The 25,277-nt window shown below is 35.8% G+C and overlaps 4 protein-coding genes across 4 annotated transcripts; 1 reads left to right on the forward strand and 3 right to left on the reverse strand.

The window, feature by feature from the left end:
* Positions 1 to 4,249: 4,249 nt before the first annotated feature.
* LOC140891864 (UDP-glycosyltransferase 73D1-like) lies at positions 4,250 to 6,024 on the reverse strand. The gene has a single exon (XM_073300530.1). It carries the CDS (start codon positions 5,984 to 5,986, stop codon positions 4,466 to 4,468), a length of 1,521 nt encoding a protein of 506 aa, XP_073156631.1. The 5' UTR covers positions 5,987 to 6,024; the 3' UTR covers positions 4,250 to 4,465.
* Positions 6,025 to 9,383: 3,359 nt separating this feature from the next.
* LOC140891426 (UDP-glycosyltransferase 73C3-like) lies at positions 9,384 to 11,327 on the reverse strand. Its single transcript, XM_073299906.1, has 2 exons — positions 10,560 to 11,327; positions 9,384 to 10,390 (listed from the first exon to the last, which is right to left on the reverse strand). The coding sequence occupies exons 1-2, from the start codon at positions 11,184 to 11,186 to the stop codon at positions 9,533 to 9,535; spliced, it is 1,485 nt and encodes a 494-aa protein (XP_073156007.1). The 5' UTR covers positions 11,187 to 11,327; the 3' UTR covers positions 9,384 to 9,532.
* A 4,107-nt stretch (positions 11,328 to 15,434) lies between these two features.
* Positions 15,435 to 17,859, forward strand: LOC140888170 (UDP-glycosyltransferase 73C3-like). The gene is given in 4 exon segments (XM_073295858.1): positions 15,435 to 15,463; positions 16,134 to 16,453; positions 16,456 to 16,739; positions 16,741 to 17,859. Coding segments are annotated over 4 exon segments (1,626 nt in total). The 3' UTR covers positions 17,734 to 17,859.
* A 282-nt stretch (positions 17,860 to 18,141) lies between these two features.
* LOC140891340 (UDP-glycosyltransferase 73C4-like) lies at positions 18,142 to 19,934 on the reverse strand. Its single transcript, XM_073299788.1, has one exon. It carries the CDS (start codon positions 19,816 to 19,818, stop codon positions 18,256 to 18,258), a length of 1,563 nt encoding a protein of 520 aa, XP_073155889.1. The 5' UTR covers positions 19,819 to 19,934; the 3' UTR covers positions 18,142 to 18,255.
* Positions 19,935 to 25,277: the final 5,343 nt, after the last annotated feature.

Below are 25,277 nucleotides of genomic sequence, written 5' to 3' on the forward strand. Positions count from 1 at the left end.
AACACAGTTTTATGGTTGTAAATATAGATTAAGATTGTGAAATAGTTCTTTTCTGGAATTCAAAAATCATATTCATTTTTTTAAGCTACTCAAAAAATTTTAACTTATAATTTTAATTTTATTATTAATTGTGTATCTCAGATTAATTTGAATGTTCACATCATACTACGAATGATAAACAATTTAAATATTCAAATTTTGTTCTTTTTCATCGTAACCACTTGGACATCCGATCCATTCCTCTGTTTTATTATGTGTCTTCTTCTTTGAGTAAACGCAAATAGTTTCTCGTCATCTTCAATATCAACGATTTCATGTGTTGGTTGTTCCGATATTTTTTCATCTTATTTCTTATTTATAGATTTTGGTGAATCTTTCTTTTTTTTTTCTTCTTCGGTATCATTTAATCTTTTGACGTTTTAGCTAGTTTCGAAGATTTTTTGTCATGGTATTTGTAACACCCGGTATTTTAAATACGTAAATCCGCATGCATAATTAGGATATTTAATTATTTAAATTTGTGATTTATGGGTTAAATAATTATGTGAATTATTTGTGCATGATTTAATTTAATTTTTTTAAGCATTTAACCCACAATTAGTGATTTTTATGATTTTTAGTATTTTAATTATTTTATCGCGTAGACGGGATCGTGGACGGACGAGATGACAACTTTCTAGCCAATTAATTTCATGAGCCTTTTTAGAGCCCTAAAATATCATTTTGAGTTTTATTACCTCAAAATTTTTAGTATTTAATTTTATATAATTTTAGGAGTCCATTTTATTCAAAATAAGCCAAAATATTGACTTTTTAGTATTTTTAAAATTCCATTAAATTGATATTTCGAGATTTTAATATATCTAAGATATTTATCAGATTTCTTTTCTTAATTAGATTTTTTTTAGTTATATATTTTATATATTAAAATCCTTAAGTAATATATTTAATATCCTAAAAAAAAACTATTTTATTAAAAACAAAACCTAATCTACCCCAAACCCATCGACCAAAAGCCATCAGCCGCCTCACCCCACCATCTCCATCATCTTCTTCGGCCAGACATCTCCAAGGTAGTTCCATAGCCACGTTTTTGAAGGTCCAAAGCAAGTCGTCGTCGTCCCGTCGTCCCGGAATCGTCCCACGCTCGTTTTTCTCTTCGTTTCCGGTGAAAGGCATGATTCTTCTTATTTTTTTTACGTACTATATCAGTGTTTATATGTGTGTGTGTGCGTGAGCATCATATTTTTTTAAGAATTTTTCAGAAAAGAATCGAACTTGGATGGATGTATGCGCCTTGTTCATGCTTTTGTGTATCATGCTCACGTTTTGGTTGCCATGGGGGTGTTCAGCTGCTGGCCAGGGGTCTTGAGGTCATGTAAGGGTGGTCTGAACTCGAGTGGCTCGAGTGGTTCGAGCCAAACGAGCCCAGGAAGCCAACTGATGCGATGATGGTCCAAGGGGGTGCAGTTTAGGGTTCCATGGAAGAAGTCTTCGGGTTGGAGGTAGGGATCGTGGCTCGGGCTGAGCCACGGCAGGTTAGCACCGCCCAGACGTGGGCTACGTCTGGGCGGCGGCGCTCCGGCCGGAGCTGGCCGACAGCAGGCCAGCAGCAGGCCATGAAGGCCTGCTGCTCACGGCCGAGGGAAGGTCGAGTAGGGGGGGGATCGGGTTTAGGGTTTTAGGTGTGGTCCGGGTCGGGTCAGTAGGGTAGTGGGTCGGGTTAAGTTGGTCCGGGTCCGGGTTCGGTGGGCCGGGCTCGAGTCTTTTTATTTTTAAAGTATTTTATGAATTAATTGGTTTTTTGGGCCAATTAATTAGAAATAAAATTATTTGGACTCCCAAATAATTTTATTTGGGCTTTTAAAATTTTAATTAAGTTAGTCCATTAATTTTATGGGCTTTTGATCCCATAAAAGTTTTTGGGCTAGTCTTTGGGCTTTGGGGCCCATTGGGCCAGTTTAAGTTGTTATTGGGCCTAGAGTGTTTTGTGGGCTTTAAATTATTTTAATTGGGCTTAGAATAATTTTATTGGGCTTAAGTATGTTATTGGGCCAGATTTAAGTAATTGGGCTTGAGTGTTAGGGCCAGAAGTCCAGGATAATCCATGAGAAATTTGCATGTGTCCTGATTATATATTTAATTATTTTTATGCATTGAAGTTATTTTAATATTTATATGTTAGTAAGAAATTAAATTAAATATATATGAAGGACACACATTTTAATTAAGTACATGCATTCATGAAATAATTTTATGCATAATTAAATGTTTAAGGTTGAGCAATAATAAAATATTTTATGTTGGAAGTTGAAATAGTGTGACAATTTAAGGGGGATTCGTCCCCATATGTGAACTATTGAAGGGCAGTTTACTGCCAATTTAAGAGGTGATTCGTCACCGCCACGTACGTTGGTTTTCACGCTGATCAGTATTTAATGTATGATTTAAGGTTACACTGCGGATACAACCATGCGATGTTAGAAATTTAACTGCTCAACAATATGTATGTATTATGTTATTTAAGTTAATTTAAGTTATGTTTATACCATGATATTTTTAAGCATGCTCATTCATGTATATGTTATATATATTTAATTGTTTTAAATTATTTTAAATCCTTGTTATGTTAGCATGTTGGGGCTCTAGGCTCACTACACTGGTATGGTGCAGGTGAGTTCGTAGAGGAGGATGTAGCTCCTACCGGCGGCGAGGACATATGAGCGGACATGCAGTGACCCCGTGACCGTGATAGATGTCTGAGTCACATGCATGTTTTGATTATGTCAGCATGTTACACATTTTATATTATTTTTCAGTGGTTGTGTGTTTTGAATATTTTATTGAATATTGTCAGTGCATGCAAATTTTAATCATTTTATTTATGCAGTACTTTTAATTAAATGTTTGACTCAGATATTTATTTTATTTAAAGAAGGAAATTCTTTTATTTAAGTTTTTATTTATGTATTTTAAATTTTTTTATTCTGTGCATGTATGTATGGGCATATATGTGCATATTTTATTTAGTAAGTATATATATAAAAAAAAATATTTCCGCATATTTATTTATTTAATAATTATAGAGTTAGGGTCGTTTCAGTATTTGCAAGCCTTCGTGACAATTTATAGGGGCGCTTTTTCTTTAATTTTCACTAAATTATTTATCAATCTTGAAAAGAAATATATGTTTTTCCATGATTAGGTAGTCAAGTACTCGATAAAGGAATATAAACATGGCTTATCGTATGACTTATTAAAGGAAAAAATGTAATCACCCCAACTCTACTTAACACAAAAACATCAATTTCCATATGAGTCATCATCTTACTTTCTTGCCTCCTACACCATCAATGGCAAGTTTCTTTAATTCCGAATCAATGTTCTTAAACCAGTTAAATTTTAATTAGATTCAGTGCTAAAACAATCTCGTAATTCAAGGCCAAAAGAGTGGAGAGAAAACGTAACACGAAACAAATTACATGGTTCGAACTCAAGCCTAGAGGGCTACATCCATGGCCAAATATTGTCCATTGGCTATTCTATCTCTCGCTTTTTGAATATAAAAAGTAACAAGCTATATAAGCATTGATCATAATATCATGCTATCTAATATTCTCACCAATATGACCCTACAAGAGTTTTTATCATATTCAAGATACTATTAACTATGATTTCTGCTATTCTAACATGTGATCTAGCAGTTCTTGAAACATGTAGGGTCATTTCAATATTGTTTTTGGTGGGGAAAGCCGAGGTCTTTCTCGGAATTGCTTTATATTATGTATATGTAAAGAACACATCTCAAGCGCCTGATCCAGGGGAAATGGCAGTGGCATTACGATCCATCCGCATTCTACGGGTTTGAACGAAGAAACAGGCTTCTCTTTTGTGGATTTAAGCATAAATGACAGTTGAAAAGTGTGGCTGGGAGGAGCTTGAGACCACTACGCCACGGCGGTTTTTGCCGATTGGAACGACCCCTCTAGAGATCAGTCTGTGGTTGACGTAATCCTTTTTCGCTCATTTTATGCATATGTTTTCAGGCGTTGAGTGTTTTTTTACATGGACCAGTGGGTCGGGACATGATAAAACGGTATCGAAATGGTCATCGGTTGAAACATCGGGAGCCAAGTGTTGGTACACAATACATTGATGGACCAAAAACTCATTTACTTCATGTTCTTGATGATTCAAAACCATAAATTAGTTATATGGCTTATCAACCATGTAATATTTTATTATCTCAGTACAATATGTTGATTATGATAGATAGAACTACATTGTATATCGACATTTTTCTGATGCATCTAGCGTCACATCGAGACCGTCACTGATCTAAATGAAAATTTTCAAGATTTTACACAATTTTTTTTTTAAATTTTAAAAATGCTCTATAAGTACATTGACCAGTAGATTGTCTTTATTGGTTTCCTCCAGTTTGATACGAGACAAGAACAGTCGTTTAAGATTGAGGTCCAATTTGGTATGATTTCTCCATAATATCCTGAATCAAACCTGATATATTATACCGAGAAGATCCATCAGCTTCCATTGTTTCCATAGCCAAACTCCTGATTTCTTCTGCCCTCTTTCTTATCTTCTCACCTTCTTCTTCTTCTTCTTCTTCTTCTTCTTCTTCTTCTCCATTCATCAACAATTTCACAGCATTCTGAACATGTTCTTTCACCACAATCACTCCAACTTTCTCTTCTTCACCCCATCTGACAGGGATTTCGACCCCGATTCGAACCCCGATTTTCAATATCTCCACAACAAGCTTCTCATTCAAGAATTGCTCAGCAAACATAGGCCATGTTATCATCGGCACCCCCGAGCATGCTCCTTCGATAGTCGAATTCCAACCGCAATGTGTCAAGAATCCTCCAACGGCAGGATGTGATAAAATAAGAACCTGTGGAGCCCAACCCTTGATCAGAAGTCCCTTTCCTTCAATCCTCTCTTCGAATCTTTCCTCCAGCAACCATTTCTCCAGTTCTTGAAACCTGTCCCCTTTTTTGATCACCCAGATAAAGGGATGATTCGATGCTTCTAAGCCAAGCCCGAGTTCGATCAACTGCGCTGGAACCAGGCGGCATTGGCTGCCGAGACAGGCATAGAGTACTGATTTCGGATTCATGGAATCAAGCCAATTCAAACACTTCGTTTCCGAGATCGAAGCCTTGTTTCCTCTCTCAAATTTGTCCAAAACTTCCCTGTTACATGAAGATACAGGGCCAATACACCAGACTTTCTTCTTGATTGCTTTTCCATACTCTTCGATGAAGCCAGCTTCCATTCCAGGGAACGTGTTCACCACGACCCCGTAAGAACTCGATTCGGCTTCTTGCATTTGGTCCCGAATATCATCCAAATCAGGCAACGCAACAAACGCTCCTGGCAGCTGAGCTTTCTTGATTTCAACCCTGACAGGCAAACCAGGAACCAGAAACGGCTCCGAATCAGATTTGTCGGAGAGATCACGCCAGGAAATCTTCAAATTGTGCGAAATCAGCAGCGAAAAACAGCACATCCCATGAAAAACCAATCTCGGGACCTGGAATGTCTTGGCCAACTTAGATGTCCAGGAGAGACACTTGTCCGAAACGATGCAACTCGGAGGGGGATCATTCTCCATCAAATACTTCTCCAGGGGACCCTGGAGCATATCCAGGGCGGCGTAAAATTTTCGTATCAGGTCCCTGGACGGGACGCTGTCGAGATTTTCGCAACCTGGTGGCAATCCTACTTCCCGACAGGGAAATGGGATTTCCACAAGATGGATGTTCAGCCCCGAGTTCCGAGCACGACGGATAGTTTCCCCGAACCGCGACGCATTGTTCGGAGTCGTGACTAAGCTTATCTTAACGCCACCTTCCGCCAACAATTTGGCCATGTCTATCATTGGTATCATGTGGCCTTGAGCTAGTAATGGGATTAGCACAAAATGAAGTTCTCGTGCCATGATTCTTGAAACAGACATCATGATGAATGGGGGAAAAAAAAAAATGTTTCGAAATTGGAAGCCTTAACACAAGATTTTGATTTTAGAATTGAGTTGCAATTTTTATGTTTTCGGAACACATTTCAAATGGTTGGATTATCAGGCTTGACCTGGTCTCAAACGTGTCCCACTCGGCTGAGTTCCTTTTAGACTCATTCGTATATTAAACTCTGTTTTTGGATAAGTACTTAAAAAAAATATTATATTAAAGTGTGTTTTTAAACTTTTTTATAAAATATTTAACATGTGTTTGGACAGTTATTTTATTAAAAAAAAAAGGTTTTGAGAGTTAAAATACAATATGTCTTGATTTCTATTACTGCGTTCAATTATAAAAACATTAAAAAACACTTAATCGTTATTTAAAAACTATATTTGGAGAATTTTTTAAAACAAATATTTTTCAAAATGTTTTTATAAAACTTTTCTCCAAATAAATATTTTAAGTTTTTTTTTTCACCAATATAATGCTAAAAAAAAAAAAATCCATTTGCTAAAATTGAACCCAGCTGGACGATAAATATTTATTTATTTCTTGATAACATCATAATCAGAAAATATTATAGATTAGAGAACAAAATCTTAATTAGTGTCTTCTGGTGCCGTATTATTTACGAGTCAAGTCAATAAACTCAATACGCTGACAGATTATTCCTTCAACGGACAACGTGGGATTTGAGTACGTCGACTTCACTCATACGAATTTTAAAATAAAATAGTGGTTCGTCACTTATGACAAAAAATGGTTTAAAACAAAGAGATCTGCTCTTCAAAAAAGATTTACCTGTGACTCATCGAAAACTCTCCAACTCTTAAGTCAAGTAGAGCCAAAATTAGAAAAATAGAGGGAACTTATTAGCAAATGAGAAGTTAATCTTTCAAATAATTAAAAAAATGGCATATTTATGAAACAAATTGACTCTTGTTCGCTCTTTTTTTAAAAAAAAAATATCAAAGTTAGTGTACTACGGTGCTTGCAAAATCAAAGACCTCAATTGAAGTTGTTTGGAGCCAATAGATCTAGCTACAATGATATCATGAAATAAAGTGGTGATTTTTATTAAAAACTAGAATTTTTATTTTTAACCTGACAATAACACTTGATCTAATATAATATAACTGTGTGAAATCGGTCTTCAACTAGCGCTCGTCGGGTTTCTAAATTCAAACCTTCATAATATTTATTTGGGATATTAAAGTAAGTTTTAATCATTTAATCACGACACAAATTTTTTTTTTTTACGTTTGACAAAATTTTCTTATGATTTTTATGTAGTTCTTTATGTTATATTATGGTAGGTAGATCTAATAGCCCCAAGTAAGGATTTATTATGTTATATACTTTTCGCAATTACGTACGTGTGTTATGCTACCAATGCTTGAAATTTGCTTATACATCTTGAGGATTTTTTTGGGTCATGCATCTTTGAGATTAATTGACTCGTGATTGCTTTCATTAATTACTTTTGTTAACAAAATTAAACGTAGGTGATTTATTAAAATGTAATCTTTGTAACGAATTTTTCGTCAGAGAAAATTATGATCTTTATTAATTTAGCCAACCCTACTAAAAATGTATGATACTTATATATCTAATTTGTTTACATACATAATGGTTTTTTTAAAAAAAAAATTTTTTACTCCAATTTGGTCTCAATTCGATCAAATTCGATTTAAATTCAACTTAATTTGGTTTCGATTTTGGATTAATGCTCCCAATCCGATAAATCCGGACCCAAGCCAATCCGGTATCATACAGGATTGGTACGGTTTCATCTGTTGACAATCCAAAATAGTTTAGGTAGTGTTTGGGAGAGCTTCTATGAAACACTTCTCAGCTTTTTGTTAACAAAATTTCACAAAATTTCAAATTTTTGTTAACGAAAAAGCAGAGAAATACTTCTAAGGAGCTTTCCCAAACACTACCTTAATCTGGTCGACTAACAATCCAACCAAACTAATCGTTGGAATATGGAGGGGTGCAAACGAATCGAATCGAGCCGAATAATGATAAAATTTTAAGGCTCGAATTCGGCTCGATAAGAGTATATTCGAGTTCGAGCTCGATTTGAAGTTCGATAATTTCAAATATTTTGGCTCGTGCTCGACTCGAAATGAAGTTCGAGTTCGAAATATTCGAACCTATTCGTGAACTATTCAGATATTATGGTTCGAAAAGTTCAAAAAAGTTCGAAATGTATATATATTATTATATAATTATATTAATTAAATATTAAGGTTCGCGAACTATCGAACAGAGTAATTTTGGCTCGAGCTGCTCGAAAAAAAGTTCGAACATGTTCGAATTCGGCTTGAGTTCGATAAGCTCAAATACGAATCAAATATTTATCGAGTGGGCTCGTAAAGCTCACGAACATGTTCGGTGCGTTTGCACCCCTATGAAAAACCTCCAATCCCAACACAACCTATCTAGATTTGCACTTAGACAGACCACCAACTCCCCAAAAATTTAAAAAAACATTACCATTTTTTTAAAATCATAAATATATTATCTTTACTATTTTATAAAACTTGAGTCACCTTTAAAAAAAAATTTAGATGCGTTTTGATGAAACCAAAGTATATTTATCATTTAACCCTTGGTAGTTATTTAAAATTTTATATATTTACATTGAAAAAAGGTAAAAATACGTGAAAAACAAAAACAAAAAAAATTATTTTGCATTTTGAGAACTGCATTCTATCACATTACTAATAATTACACCCACTTTTCGTATGTTGAAGGAAACTGCAATCAATTTGATTTATGTCATATTGACCATACACATAGCGTGTGCACATTTGCTAGTTATAAATAATATATCTTTCAAAATTCAACCATCAAAAACCAAATAAAAATCATTATAAATAAATAATATAAGTGTTTCAAAGTTCTTGAATCATACAATATTTTAAAATTTATACAATATAATAAACTATTATAAATAATTCAAAACTCATCAACCATACATAATCCAATAAAATAAGAATTAGCGGGTCAGACTGCCATAACCTATGGCTCGAACAAGCTGGTCCACATTCAAATGAGATATTGAATTAGTAATCCAACTCACCTATTTTTAACGGCGGGAGTGGAAAATTTTTCAAAAAAAGGCAATCCTGTTAAAAGTCTAGTCTATACTACAACATCATAAAGATGTAATGAAGATATAATTAGTAATGTAGATTAATTATGGAAAAACTAGTTGGAACACTTGAAAATTTTCAATTTAGTAACGTCAAGCAAAGTAACAGACACAGTATTATATATGTAAAATAATAATATATATACCACCATTAATAAATACAGTTGAATTATGCATAATCATGGGAAGAATCGTGAAAGATTTGAAACAAAACAAATGACAACAATTGGAAGTAGATATGCATGGACCAATCAATCCATGCAAAACTTGATTCATTACATTGGAAAGAACATTAATGCCCAAACTCGAATCTACATATAACTAACTGATTTGAGAACATACACAAAATTTGATGAATGATATACACAGATAAAACAGATAACTAAGATGATTTCTTTTGTTTCGCCAATTTTGCGATATCTTCGATCAACAACTCAATGTTTAAGCAAGACGATCCGCCTTCTTCAACCGATCTTTTCGCCATTTTCCCAAGCTCTTGTGCCACTCTCCTCCTCTCACATCCCTCTTCTCCTTGATCCATTACCATCTCGACCGCGGCCTGGATTCCGTCCCTCGTCACCTTGTCTTCCGGCCTTTGTGTCTGCCCCAGATGCACCGAAACTCGAGCTCCGACTCCAACTCCCGTCTTCAAAACCTGCACCACTAACTTCTCATTCAAAAACTGCTCACCAAACAGAGGAAATGTAACCATCGGCAAACCGGCACAAATGCTTTCCAGAGTCGAGTTCCATCCACAATGAGACAAGAATCCTCCCACCGCAGGGTGCGACAGAATCAGCACCTGTGGCGCCCAACCCCGAACCAAAAGGCACCTTTCTCTATTCCTTTCCTCGAACCCGTCCTCGGAAATCCACTTCTCGATTTCTTCGGATTCTGATCCAGTGTTCACCACCAGAATAAACGGATGATTCGATGCTTCTAGCCCCAAAGCAAGCTCAAGAAACTGTGGAGCCGAAATGCGCGCTAGGCTCCCGAGACAGGCGTAAATTACAGAACCCGGCGGCCTAATGTCGAGCCATTTCAAGCACTGAGCTGCATCAATGGAGGCTTGATTGCCTCTCTCTGCCCTGTCTAAATTGTCATCACTTGAAAGGGATAAAGGCCCTATACACCAAACTTTGCCTCCTCTAATCTTTTTAAACTCATCCACATATCCTTTTTCTAGCTCTTCAAAGCTGTTCACCACTACTCCATATGCCTCTGCCTCCGTTAATCTCACCTATATATATTAGTTTCACCATGAATAATATAACACAACTTGAGTGATAATTTGTGTTTAATTACAAGGCATAAATATTAAAAATCTTGCAAATTACTCTAATACATATATATGAATTTGGGTATGGAAATTCAGGAGAAAAAAGGATTTTTACTACCGATCGAATTACCTGTTCTCGAAACTCGGGAAAATCATTGATTCTTGGGTTAAACAATCCCGGAAGCTGAAGCTTTGTAAACTCAATTTCATGGGGCAAACCAGGCACAAGAAATGGGACTGTTTCCGGGACAGTTTGATGAATCTTGGAGACATACAAATTATGCATCACCAGCTGGGTAAAAGAGCTCATCCCATCAAAAGAAACCCTGGGAATCCCAAATTTCTGGCAGGCCTCCGCCATCCACGGCAGATGCTTGTCGAAGATTACGCAGCTAGGGATGGGATTCATTTCTTCCATTTTTTCTTCCACAATCGCCTGCAAGAGTTTGATAGCCACGAAGAAATTTTGGATTAGCTGGTAAGAGGGGAGAGTGTCGGCGCTTTCGCATCCCGCCGGCAATCCAGCTTCCTGGGACGGAAACCTAATCTGAAGCAGCCGGATTGGTAATCCGGACATGGCGGCTCGATTCACCACCGAACTGAATCGATTGAAATTCAAGGGGGTGAGCATGATTGTTACGTTAACGCCGTGCCTGGCCAGCATCTTGGCCATGTCTATCATCGGAATTACGTGGCCGGGAGCCATTAAAGGGATCAAAAGGAAGCTCAGCTGCTCTGTTTTTTCTATGGCCGCCATTGAAACGGCCTTTTGAGTTCTCCAAGGATGTGATCAAAACTTATTAGAATACCACACAAAAATTTATGCTATGCTGAGATAAGTTGTCAAAGACAAATTTATACTCAAATTTTATTTTATTTTTGAATCACGGTGGAGTTCTTACAATTGAATTCCTCTGTAGTATTCGTCCAAATTTTTTTTTTTTTTTGAGAACATATTCGTCCAAATTTGAAACATCTAAAAATTAACATTCTTATAATATAAAATAAGATTTTATTTGGGCTTCTGTTATCGTTATTTTTCGGTGTATACCGATCATTGAATGAGTTTCGGATTAACATAATAGTCTACAAACTACGATAGTCGAATAAAAGGTATCAGATAAGCACTTTGCGACATGTTCATCCGAAAAACCGTTAATACAATGAATCAAACTTTTAGCCGTTGATCAAGGATTCACTTGTGCCATTAACCCAAACAGTACTTCCTGATAGTACTTCCTGATATATATATGAACCTTTTGAGACATATGATTGTCTATCCAACTTTTATGTTGTCGAACTATTTTGAAAATACATATGCTCAATGCGTATGTAAGCGCTTACATGATCAACGAGGAATTTTTTGTTTGTCGCGTACTAGTTTGTTTCTTTGTTCTTATTGTTTTATTTTACTTTTTTCCTCGAAAAGAGTTCTAATTGTTTGAATGGTTTTTATGATCTTCAAAATGTAGTCTTCTGTTTTTTTTTTTTAATTTATAAAAGAGTAGTCTTCTGTTTCTTCGAAATGGATGAGTTATATATGATCTAGTTATTTATTCAATTATTTATTTGGTTTGCCTTTTATTTAATACATTGTTATAGGGGTCTTCTATATTTCCACTAAAATTAAGCTACAGCCATTTGTACACATCAATGAAATCAAGTTGTTCAAAACAACAAAATATAATTTTAAAAACCACAAAAATCTTGATAAAATTAATTTTAAAATTGAGCTTTCGGAGTAAGTTGAAAAACAATTTTATAAATCAAACAAAACAAATCCTACAAATATATTTCAGAAAATGGGTTGGGCAAAGTATATATTTGCTGATTAAAAAATCTAACATGGACTACTAAAGTTATATATATATATATATATATTATAATTAATAAACAAAAAAAATCAAGACTGAGCTGAAGCCCACCCAACCTTTAGGATGACTCCGCCTTGCGTGAAAGGTGTTAACTCTCCTTATATTTATAATAAAAATAATAATATTTTTGCATAAAATGTCAAGAATTAATAATATGTTTTGGAACCTTTGATGATAGATTTTGATGCTTTATTTGATCGTATATCAATTTAAACTTTATTGTTATATATGTTAAGTATTTGATATTTCTTACCTTCACTATCGACATCCTATTTATTATACCTAATATCAAAGTTCTAAAAAGCGCGAAGCGCGTCGAAGCCTGAAGGTCAAGCTTCAAGTTTTTCAAGCTTAAGCGAGCTTAGAACGAGTTTAAGCGTGAAAAAATGTTTTCAATTTTTACTATAATTTTAATTATTTTAAGACAAACATTAAATAAAATGTTATATTAACCATAAATATATGATTTAGTAGATAATTCAAGTTCTAAACTATAAATATACATATTTATAAAAATGTTTTCATTTCAAAAAACAAATGAAATCTTCTGTTCTAAAAAGTGGCCGTTTAATCGAGTTTAAACGTATTAAAACTTAAACAAAATTAAACATCGCTTAAGCAAGTTTTTTAGAACATTGCCTAATATTAACTCTCCTCCTAACCATGTGAGCTAAGCTGGCAATTGCCCCGCAGAAGTTCCTAATTTGAAAAGATAACAGGCAACGTTTTATTACTTTTTAAGATGTTTTGTCAATTTTTTTAAAAAAACAAAAGCTAACTCAACCCAAATGCATGAGTTTTTAAACCCAATAAAAAATTTTTTTAAAAGCGCAACTCTGATTGTAAAAGCTCGTTTAAATTTACAAAACATAATTCATTATTATAATGCAAATGTTTCAAATTAATCAACAATATATAAATAATAAAAATATTTCAAATTTATCAATTATACATAACTTATTATAAATTATGTGAATCTTTCAAACCCATAAACTATACATAAATCTTTTCAAGTATTATAAATATTTCAAAATCATCTATGCATAAATGATAAATCATTTCAATCAATATTTTAAAACTCATCAATCATATGCATATCATTAAAAATAATATAAAACATTTTTTTAAAAAAATTTTGACAAGCTAACTAGTCTCGCCGTGGTCCGCGACCCAAACAGGCCAATCTATTTTAGCCCAGCCTAGTCCAAGCTATCATACTCAACCCAAATTTGTATTAAAAAATAATCATTTTATTTAAACAAAAGGACTGGAAAAATTAAAAAAAATAAAAGATTAAACTCTTTCCTCTTTAATACGTAAGCGAAGTCTCAAAACGAGAAGGGCGGTGTATAATGTAACAATTTCGATTATGTACAAACTTTACTTTGCCAAAGAATGAAATTTAGAGTGAATTACATATTTGCACAGCACAAATTGTTACATAAAATAGAAGACACGATTTTATTCTCGGATGTTTAGATAAAAATCGAGACCGTATTCAATTTTTTTTTTTTATCACGATTAAATAACGACAATTTAAAATAAAAATTTATTTTATATCTAAAATAAAACAAGCCTGTCTGTAAACATTGTTGTAAACTTGTAATTTTCCTTTTACTTGAGTTTTTTGAAGCATATTTTTACTTGATTTTAAACTGATAATAAAATTAATCGAATGTTCATTCTAAAATAAACTTAATAAATAATAATCTAACCATTCACCAAACGATATTCTTTTTTTTAAAAATATATATAATCTTAAATGCGAAGTCTTCACGCAATTACGTGTACTGTTTCTCCACGACATGTGTAGAAGAAAAAACCCAAAATTAGCTGTTATCTTCGTTTGTTCACTAGTGAGGAATTAAAGGGCTACACAGCATGCATGTGTCTAAGAGTATATCACATTTAATTTCGAATTTTTAATTTGATCGTTGGAAAATTCTCGAAAAACATACACTTCTTTATTTGAATTAATAACATTTCATCGAGTTAATCTATAATTTACATTTCTTTTCAAGAATTCAAATAATAATGGATTGTAGATCAGTAGATGGCTTGAGAACAAGATAAATAATTAAGGTCGATTCATCAATTTTTATTTTGGTTTAATCCATAAATCAAGGTTATGTTACTCTAAAGTGAGCCACACAAATACCTTGCTTGTACATACCCAAGTGCGATACAACAAAAATTATTAACATATCTCTTCAAAATATCATATAGACAGTTTTGTTTTGTTTTGTTTTGTTTTTTGTTTTTTGTTTTTTGTTTTTTTTTTGAAATCATAGACAGTTTTGTTATCCTACAAAGCAACAAAAGTGTCAATCCAACTTGTGTTTTTTTTCTTCCATATGTTCACATGCAGGCCCAGGGCCCCACCCATGGTGGAGGCCCCAGTTTTATTAAATTTTTTTATAATATATAATATAATTATTATATATTAATAAGATCCAATTAATTATTAAAATTATTATATTATAATAATTATCATAAACAAAATAAAATCGAAAAATAGTCACGCTCAACCTATGACAAATCTGTCGTCCAAACTTATATATTCAATTTTTATTTAGTTCATCACTTGTCATTTTATTGTTGTTTAGTGTCCATCCACATTGCCCTTATGTGATTATCGATTTTCCTAGCCTCGAGTTCTTAGCTTGGGTTGTTTGAGCAATTTTTCTGCATCTAATTGTGCTAAAATTTGATTTATGAGTCATTCAGTATAATTTTGATTTCATGTAATATTTTAATATTTGTTGTTAATTTAATGTGGGGGTTAAAAATTAATGGATTGAAAGTACGATTTTTGAAACCTAATTTTGAAAATTGACTTTTTTTTGTTTAAATTTTGAATATTTAAATTAACTATTTATAAATTGAATTTGCAACTGAATTGTAAGTGTTCACGTAGATAGTTTATTGTGACTTTTTTATAAAATAATTCATGATTATGAAATATAAAAGATGATTTTATATAACTCAATTATATTTGACATTGCAAATTAATGTAAAAGGTTTTTTGTTTTAAACTACGTTCGATGCCTCGTTTCTCTAGAACCATCCCTGCTCACATGAAATCTATTTTTTTTAAAAAAAATAAAAACTGCATTGGGACTTCAACTGACATGGGTGCAAGTGTAACAAAATCAATAATGTAAATGTAATACAAGTTGCTGAGGACTTTAAATTTTTTATTTTGGGAAAAAAAAACGAGGTGTACGTAGTCATCCTAGAACTTTCTTTCACGTGTATGAAAGTTTTGAATGGCATGCAAATGAGAATGGAAAAAGGATAAACCCGATCCCGCATGAAACTCGCCCCGACGGGGCGGGTTTAGACATGCCAAAGCAGGTCCATAAGCAGGTTCGGGGCGGGTTTCGGGTTTGGCCAAACCCGCTCCGCCAAAGTATTTATATATATATATAAATTTAAAATATACATGTATATATATAAATATATATGCAATATTAATAATATATAATTATATTTTTATACTAAATAATTAATATTTTATCCATAATTTGTGTATATAATATTATTAGATTGAAATAAATTTATTTTATCATGATAAGTTTAGTATAAAAATGTATCATTATAATATTTTTTTGGCTAATAATTATTAATTAATTACAAATTGATTAATTTTGAGTCGTGAGAATATTTTTTTTATCTTAAATAATATCGATATATATTTGAAATTAAATTTAATGATTTTTGTTAATTTTTAAACTTTTACATTTTTTAATTTAATAAATTTAAAATTATTTAATTTTTTGTGAGTTGTATTACCCTTTTAACAAACAATAAAATTTGTTACAAAATAGTGGAATCCCACGAACTAACGAGAAAAACTCCCAACTTGCCAAGCAAGAATCTGTTGGATCCATAATAATCAAGCTCAAAACCTCAAAATCCTCGGAAAATCTTCATCCGTTTTATCCATGGAAACTCACTCGAGCCCGGAAGCTCCACTTCATCCTGTTCCCTCTCATGGCTCCGGGGCACATGATCCCGATGATAGACATTGCGAAACTACTCGCACAGCGAGGTGTCGTAGTTACAATCATCACCACCCCGCTCAATGCCAACAGATTCAGCACATATATTGATCGCGCGACAGAATCAGGCCTCGAAATCCGCCTCCGTAAGCAGGGTTACCGGAAGGGTGCGAGAATCTTGATTCGCTGCCCTCACTGGATTTGGCTTCAAATTTTTTTGTAGCACTTAGTTTGTTGCAGAAAGAAGTGGGAGGATTGTTCGAGGAGCTGAAACCTCGGCCGAGCTGCTTGATTTCAGACATGGGTTTGCCCTGGACTACTCAGATTGCCGAAAGGTTTCAGATTCCTAGAATAGTTTTCGATGGAACTTGCTGTTTCTCCCTCTTGTGCTCGCACAATATTGTATCCTCCAAGATTCTCGATACCTTAGAGTTCAGATTCGGAGCAATTCGAGGTTCCGAATCTGCCTGATTCGATCAAGTTAAGAAAATTCCATGTCACGGGTTCCACGAATAGGAAATCGTCTGCTATAAAAGATGTTACAGAACAAATCAGAGCTGCGGAAAAGACATCGTTCGGGGAAGTGGTGAATAGTTTTCAAGAACTGGAGGCAGAGTATGTGAAGGAGTATAGCAAAGCCAAAGGTGAAAAGGTCTGGTGCATCGGCCCTGTTTCACTGTGCAACGAAAACAGCCTGGATTTGGTCGACAGAGGAAACAAAGCTTCCATCAACGAGCAAGATTGCCTAAAATGGCTCGATTTACACGAGCCCGGGTCGGCTATTTACGCCAGCCTTGGGAGCTTATCACGCCTAGTAGCACCGCAAATTATCGAGCTTGCACTTGGCCTGGAGGAATCCAACAGGCCTTTTGTTTGGTCATTGGGAGGAGGCGACAAATCAGGCCAACTAGAGAGATGGATCCTTGAAAGCGGATTCGAACAAAGGGTCGATGGAAGAGGACTCATAATCCGGGGATGGGCACCCCAAGTTCTGATCCTGTCACACAAGGCAATCGGAGGATTCTTGACGCATGCCGGATGGAACTCGGCGCTGGAAGGGATTTCGGCCGGGGTGCCGATGGCGACATGGCCACTTTTTGCAGAGCAATTTTGTAACGAGAAATTGGTGGTGGAAGTGCTGAAGATCGGGGTGAGTGTAGGCGTGGAGACGCCTGTCAAGTGGGGAGAGGAAGAAAAAGTGGGAGTTTTGGTTAAGAAGGACGATGTTAAGAAAGCTTTGGATATGGTGATGGATGGAGGGGAGAAGGGAGAAGAAAGGAGGAAGAAAGCTCGGGAGCTTGGAGAAATGGCGAACAAGGCTATCCATGGAGGTTCTTCTTATGGGAATATGACAAGTTTGATTCAAGAGATTATGGCCAAAGCAAGTCTTGATGACTATGGTGGCGAAGAGACTGTTCTTGTATAGGAGATACTATGGTAGCAAGTGCACTTCACATCTTTAAAATTGTGTTGCTATTTTAGATTTGAATGAACATGCTTGCATGTTTCAAACGCTTAAAACTTTTAAAATTCTTATGATGTATCAATACCAAGTTACGGAATGATTGCATCAAGCAACCCGTTATTTTCTGGATTTCAGAAGCGCACATATGATCTGAGTTTCAGAGACACACAGAGCTTATTTTTAAACCATAAGTCAAGAATCACTTCTCTTAATAATCGCACACACTCCCTTCATATTATGTAATTGCAAACCATTAAATTTGCAAACGGGTTTATACGGGTTAGTGTAGATTTGATTAACCATGTTCTTCTGCCATTAGTTGTTCAAATGTACACTAAAACACAATAACAGGAGCAAGGCTAAAAAAAATAAAAAATAAGCCTTTTACTGCAATGGCGAGAACCAAATTGTTAACCACAGTACAATTTAATGATTTATAATCAAGTCTTAATGGACTGCAATTTTCTCATATTTTTTCATGATCTAATACTCTGCACCATTTGAAGACAGAATTGCTTCATTTTCTTGATACATGGCAACATCTTGTACAAGCAACTCAATGTTTTTGAACGAAGAACCTCCTTCCTCTGTTGCTCTTTGAGCCATTTCACCCAGTTTTCGAGCTCGATTTCGTCTCTCCTCTCCTTCTTCTCCTCCATCCATCAGCTCATCAATCACCCTTCTAAGCTCATCATACTTCACCAACACTCCCACCTTTTCCTCCTCCCCAAGAAGGACAGGCAACTCAACACCTACTCTTACACCCGTCTTGATCACATGGACCACCAACTTCTCGTTGCAAAATTGGTCCCCGAACGCCGGCCATGTTATCATTGGCAAGCCTGCAGTTATCCCTTCAAGCGTCGAGTTCCATCCGCAATGCGTCAAGAAGCCTCCCACTGATGGATGAGAAAGTATCATCACCTGAGGCGCCCACCCGTGGATAATCAAGTTGGTGTCTTCTTCTTCGTCGCCGAGTTTCTCTTCGGATAGCCTTGTTTTTAGTTCATCTGATGCTTTTCTGATGACCCATATGAAGGGTCGATTCGAATCTCGTAAGGCTAAACCGAGCTCCACCATTTGCGAGTCGGAAACATGGGACAAACTTCCTAGACAGACGTAAATAACAGAGGCTTTTTCTTGCAAATCTAGCCATTTTAAGCATTTGTTTTTATCAATGGATGCTTTGTTCCCCCTCTCAGCGATATCTAGCCCATCTTTGTTGCATAACGAAACGGGACCGATGGACCAGAGCTTTTTACCTTGTCTCACTTTCATGTATTCTTTCACGTATTCAGGCTCCAAATCATGGAAAGTGTTTATCACCGATCCAAATGCTTCATCTTCAGCTCGTCTCATTTGGTCCCTTATCTCATCCCATTTGGGATCCGTCCGACTAACGGTATCCCAAAGCTGAGCTTTGGTGAATTCAATTCTATCAGGCAATCCCGGAAGCACAAAATGCTCGAAATCAGAAGCTATGGTTTCAAAATCCTCGGCTTTCACCAAATGAATACATAAAAGAGAGAAGCAACTGGTCCCATGAAACATAAGTCTAGGAATATGCAAAACTTTACCAAGATTTGAAGCCCACGTGAAACACATGTCAGCAATCAAACACTTCACCCGTGGTTCGAGTTCTTGGATGATTTCTCGAACCTGGTCTTCCAACATTCCGACGGCGACGAAGAACTTGGCACCATCCTCCATCGACGCCAGCATGTCGAAATTTTCGCACCCTTGGGGCAGCCCTGCTTCGACACAAGGCAATTTTAGATGCACGACTCGGATATCGAGTCCACAATCTATGGCTCGATCGATCACTTTTTCGAATCTTCTCCCATTGTGGGCCGTGGTTAAAATGGTGACCGTGGCTCCTCTTTTCGCCAGTAACCTGGCTATGTCGACCATGGGGATCGTATGGCCCTGAGCCATGAAAGGAAGCAACGCAAAGTGAGGTTCTTGGCATTCATCTATGGCGGCCATGGGATTGATTCGATGGATTCCCCAGAAAACTTTGATGAAAGCTAAGTGGTCTGTGTTCATTCATTCATTGGCTGTAAGATTAGTTATCCCTTTATATCTTTGTGCAAAATTTCATCGCTTTGTTGCTTTGCATTTCGATTTATTGTAATTATTTTGATTTATTGTAATCTTCGTGTAATCACTCGAAGATATCGGTGTGGTTGTACTTTGTCTTTTACCATGTGATTTTAATAAATTCTTCATTCATTAAAAAAAAAAAAAAAAAATTTGTCTCTTTGCAGATGATGTAAGAGCATACATAAGCAGAGATGTAAGTTGTCGGACACAAAATAGAAGCTTCTTCTTGGACAAATGTGAGGCATGCACACATGGTAATTAATAAACAGTAAAAAGAATATTTTATTTTTTAAAATCATCTTGGATATAAAGTAATTTTTATTTGCGATATTGATAAGCTCATTAGTATATTTTATCATATCATATCAAATATTTATCTTTCTTTATTTGTGTAGATTTGATATGATCAAATAAAAGGAATCCTATGCCTACAAGGAAACATATTGAAGAAGGATTCTTGGTCTATTTATTTGACATAGGCGTTCACAAGAAAAAGAGATAGATAGAGAGAGACCGTGAGATTTTCTAAGAGCTTCATACACGTACATTGACAGAAGGATTGAAGATCTTTGAAAGCTCAAATCGGTCAAGGTTACTTGATGCTTGAAGAACACTTGAAGATCATTGATTGAAGAGTGTTTCGACTATACAAGTTTTTGACATCAAGATTTTTAACTCCTTACTCTATTTTATTTATTCTATCTTGAATAGAATTTTTAGGAGTTATTTTTATGGTTTATTTTCTCAATTGTTTTGAGAAATTGAATTTTACAATAATCACTAGTGTTAAGGTTTGTAAAACTCTTTGAAAGTTTTCTAGTGAAGTTTTGCCCTGAGGCGTTGCAAGAGTATTTTATACTCTTGCAGAAATCATATTGAGTCTATTGATTTGGTTGCTTGTTTATTTTATTTACGCGTTAATTATATTCCGCTGCAAGTTACTCAAGGTGTTATTGTAGGTGTTGTCAACACCTTTTGACAACACCTCAAACAGTTTATGTGCAACCCATTTTCCCTTACAAGTGGCATCAGAGCCATATTCTTGATACACTAAGAACTGATCTTTGTTTGTTTATTTTATTAAAGGGAATAAGATGGACTCATCGTCTGTTGCGAACTCGTTCCTGAAACCTCCGGTCCTTGATGGCACGAATTACGCACTATGGAAGAATAGAATGCGATATACTATCAAAGCTATGGATGTTCGTGCTTGGCAAAGTATTCTGACTGGTTGGACTCCTCCAAAGACGTTAGATGAAGATGGAGACTATATCATTAAGAAAGAAAAAACTTGGACTGCCGAGAAAACACAAAGTTCAAGCTACAACGCTAAAGCACTCAATGCAATTTTTCCAACTGTTGATATGAGGATGTATGGAATCATTGCTGACTGCACTGTTGCTAAAGATGCATGGGATGCTCTTCAAGAACACTGTGAAGGAACTGATAGCGTAAGAAGAACAAGATTGAGATTGTTGAACGCAAGATTTGAGAATATCAGGATGGGTGAGAATGAATCTATTGCTGATTATGATAATAAACTTAGGGAGATAGCTACAGAGGCGCATGCTCTTGGAGGACCTATTGCTAGTGAAACTATGGTGAACAAGGTTCTTCGATCCTTGCCTAAAAGATTTAATGGGAAGATTTGGGCGCTTGAAGAAATTAAAGACACTTCAAAGATGAAGATGACTGAACTGATTAGCATCCTTCAAGTTTTTGAGATGAACATGTTGGAAATCGGTGTTCAGATCAATTAGAATTGATACCCGGTGCAGCGAAAGTTTTAAAAATTTTATTTTATTAATATGGAACGATTCCATATCTGGGTATCAAAACTTTACGATTAAATTTGTGTAAGTAAAACAAATAATCACCTATTAAATATTTACCTTGAAATCTCGAAGCGAGATTATGGATACCAACAGAATTTAATCTGCTCTTGTTGTATATCCTCGGAACTGATGAACGAACGTTTCTTCAATCAGGTCCACGAATAGAAAACAAAACCCTCTGATTGACTGCACTAGAAATCAATCAGAAGTTTGCGTAGAGAATAAACAGATATGATCTGTTAATTCAGATTGTAATTTTTCACAAAAAACACAACCCGAATTTTTCTCCAAAAGGGACAGAGGATTTCGAAAATCCCCTTGAAAATTCTAGAGTGTATTTTCGAAAATTGCAATATACAATGTGTGTGATTTTCGAACCCAACACCTCTATTTATAGATAATTTCTAGTTATAATTGTATCAGGACTCTAACTCCTTAAAGCCCACAATCCATAACTTAAGCCCAACAAGCCAAGCACGTTGTTATAGAAATTAATATAAAATTCATCGTGACTCCGATTGATAAATTGATTTTACCAATGTGCACAGAAACCATTTCTGCATCTTTTAGAGTCAAGATAATTTTTCTGAATCCGAATTCAGTGATTTCCAAAAATGCCCATCCCTATGTCATTTTAGGAAATCCCACTCCCTTTAGTTAAGAAGTCCAACTTCTCTTTCATTAAATTTAACTCTTTAAATTTAACTATCTCTACGGGGTTTTAGTAATCCATTACTTGTGTAACCCTCAATGGTTCAGGAATACAGCTAGCCGTGGGCTCACAACTCCTTGTGACTCGGAACAACAATTTCCGACTTACCCATCGAATCATGGTAAGAGCGCCTAGCAACATCGCCCCATGATTCCCTAGGTATTACTGATAGTGCCTGCAAGAATCAGTAGATTTTGGTTAGCGTACAGTATGGTCCCTTCATCCATATATCCCGATCGAATCAACAACCATTGGTATATCGAGAGTCGTTCGAGATTCGATAACTATGCATAACATCTTGGAGATCAAATAGTGACATCGCATGTGTTACTAGGAAAACCCATTAACCTAAAACACATCATGTACTCTGGCCAGAGATTCGTCACACTAATATCTCCTTAGATCGCATAGGATATCCACACTCGCAAGTATGTGGTGAATCCTTGACAACAAAGCATCGACTCCTATATGTGTTGTAACTGTACCCAATCCCAATACCTGATGACCCCAATAGAGTCGGTAAACGAGTCAAAGTACAGTACTAGCATATAGAGTCTCAATGATGTTTCAAGTAATAAGGACTAATGGTGTACAACCAAAACCGCGGACTTTATCCACTCGATAAGTGATAACCACTTGGAAAGTCCGAATAGGGTAGTTCGATCATTCATCATATGAATATCCATTTGCATGCTTTGAACATCTCTATGTTCCATACCAATGAAACGTGATACTCGGCATCGCAAATGCTAGTATCAATCTCGAGCGATCCTTATCCTTATTTGCGGATGGCTCAATTGACTAGGAACTGTTTAGAATATACAGTGACTATAAGATGTATTTCATGATAGCCATCCCCATGTGCTACCACATCTTACATACACTATAGTATATTCAAGGTCTTTATCAAAATAACAATAGCATATCATAATATAACAATATGAAGAAAGATAAAGTCAATTCCATTATAAAAGTGTAAATTATATTAAACAAAATATTGTTTTACATAGAGTCATAAAAGCCCTTAGCCACAAGTTGGCTAACCGGGCACCCACTCTTTCAATCTCCCACTTGCCCTAAAGCCAACTAGTCATACTACGTAATCCCATTGCTTCGCGATATTTGTCAAACAATGGTCCTGGCAAGGGCTTAGTAAGCGGATCAGCGATATTGTCTGTAGAGGCCACTCTCTCGACACTGATGTCTCCTCTTTCCACGATCTCCCGGATTATGTGGTATTTCCTCAGTACGTGTTTGGACTTCTGATGAGACCTTGGCTCCTTTGCCTGAGCAACGGCACCCGTGTTGTCATAGTACACCAGGACTGGACCAACAGCTTCAGGAATTACACCCAACTCTTGGATGAATTTCCTTATCCAAACCGCCTCTTTAGCAGCAGCTGATGCTGCAATGTATTCTGCCTCAGTGGTGGAATCCGCTGTGGTATCCTGCTTGGAACTCTTCCAAGAGATAGCACCGTCATTGAGCACGAATACAAATCCAGAGGTTGATTTCGAGTCATCCACGTCACATTGGAAGCTAGAGTCGGTATAGCCTTCCAACTTCAATTCTCTCCCTCCATAAACCATAAATAAATTCTTAGTCCTTCGCAAGTACTTAAGAATATCCTTCACGGATTTCCAATGCATTTGACCGGGATTGGCTTGGTATCTGCTCGTGACGCTTAGAGCATAGGCCACATCCGGTCTGGTAGATATCATCTCATACATGATACTACCTATGGCTGACGCATATGGCACGTGTGTCATCTTCTCTATCTCTTCGTCAGTCTTGGGACACATAGACTTGGATAGAGAAACTCCATGACACATAGGTAGATGTCCTCTCTTGGACTCATCCATAGAAAACCTTTTCAATATGGTGTCGATGTAGGTTGATTGAGTGAGTCCTATCATTCTTTTAGATCTATCTCTATAGATCTGAATTCCTAGAATATAGGATGCCTCACCTAAATCCTTCATCGAGAATCTACCTGATAACCATATCTTTGTTGACTGCAACATCCCTACATCATTCCCCATGAGTAGGATGTCATCAACATAAAGTACTAAGAATGTTACCGCATTCTTAACTACTTTCTTGTACACGCATGGTTCCTCCGGGTTCTTGATAAAACCAAAATCCTTTATCGTTTCATCAAATTTCTGGTTCCAACTTCTTGATGCTTGTTTGAGACCATAGATTAATCTCTGAAGCTTGCATACCTTATGCTCGTTTCCCATGGATGTGTATCCCTCAGGCTGCATCATATAGATCTCTTCCTTAATGTTTTCATTAAGAAATGCAGTCTTTACATCCATTTGCCATATCTCATAGTCATACCATGCTGCTATGGCAATAAGGATTCTTATGGACTTGAACATTGCGACTGGTGAAAAGGTTTCATCATAGTCAACTCCTTGTCTTTGAGTATAACCTTTTGCCACCAATCGTGCCTTGTAGGTCAATACCTTTCCATCAGGCCCAAGCTTTTTCTTGTAGATCCATTTGCACCCAATTGGAACAATTCCATCGGGAGGATCTACTAAAGACCAAACTTGGTTAGAATGCATCGAGTCTCTTTCCGATTGCATAGCTTCAAGCCATAAATTCGAATCCACATCAGAAATTGCTTCCTTGAAGTTTCTTGGATCACATCCAATGACGGGTTCACTTTGATCCCCTTCAAGAAGAATACCATATCTAATAGGAGGCCTAGAAGTCCTCTCGGATCTCCTAGTAATAGGCGTGTCTTGTGATGATTCTTAAGGTGTAGGATCGCTATTTTGTATCTCGGGTTCTTCTCGAATTTCTTCGAGTTCCATCATCTTGCCTTTCTTATCCAATAAGAACTC

This window comes from Henckelia pumila, chromosome 3 (assembly GCF_033568475.1).
Source record: "Henckelia pumila isolate YLH828 chromosome 3, ASM3356847v2, whole genome shotgun sequence".
Taxonomy (NCBI): Eukaryota; Viridiplantae; Streptophyta; class Magnoliopsida; order Lamiales; family Gesneriaceae; genus Henckelia; species Henckelia pumila.

What these genes read in the sequence shown, in the direction of transcription:
- LOC140891864 (XM_073300530.1), bottom strand. Translation starts at nt 5,986, where the DNA reads ATGATGTCTGTTTCAAGAATCATGGCACGAGAACTTCATTTTGTGCTA.
- LOC140891426 (XM_073299906.1), bottom strand. Translation starts at nt 11,186, where the DNA reads ATGGCGGCCATAGAAAAAACAGAGCAGCTGAGCTTCCTTTTGATCCCT. An exon ending in TTCCCGAGTTTCGAGAACAG is followed by an intron (nt 10,391 to 10,559) that starts GTAATTCGATCG and finishes TAATATATATAG; the next exon opens with GTGAGATTAACGGAGGCAGA.
- LOC140891340 (XM_073299788.1), bottom strand. Translation starts at nt 19,818, where the DNA reads ATGAACACAGACCACTTAGCTTTCATCAAAGTTTTCTGGGGAATCCAT.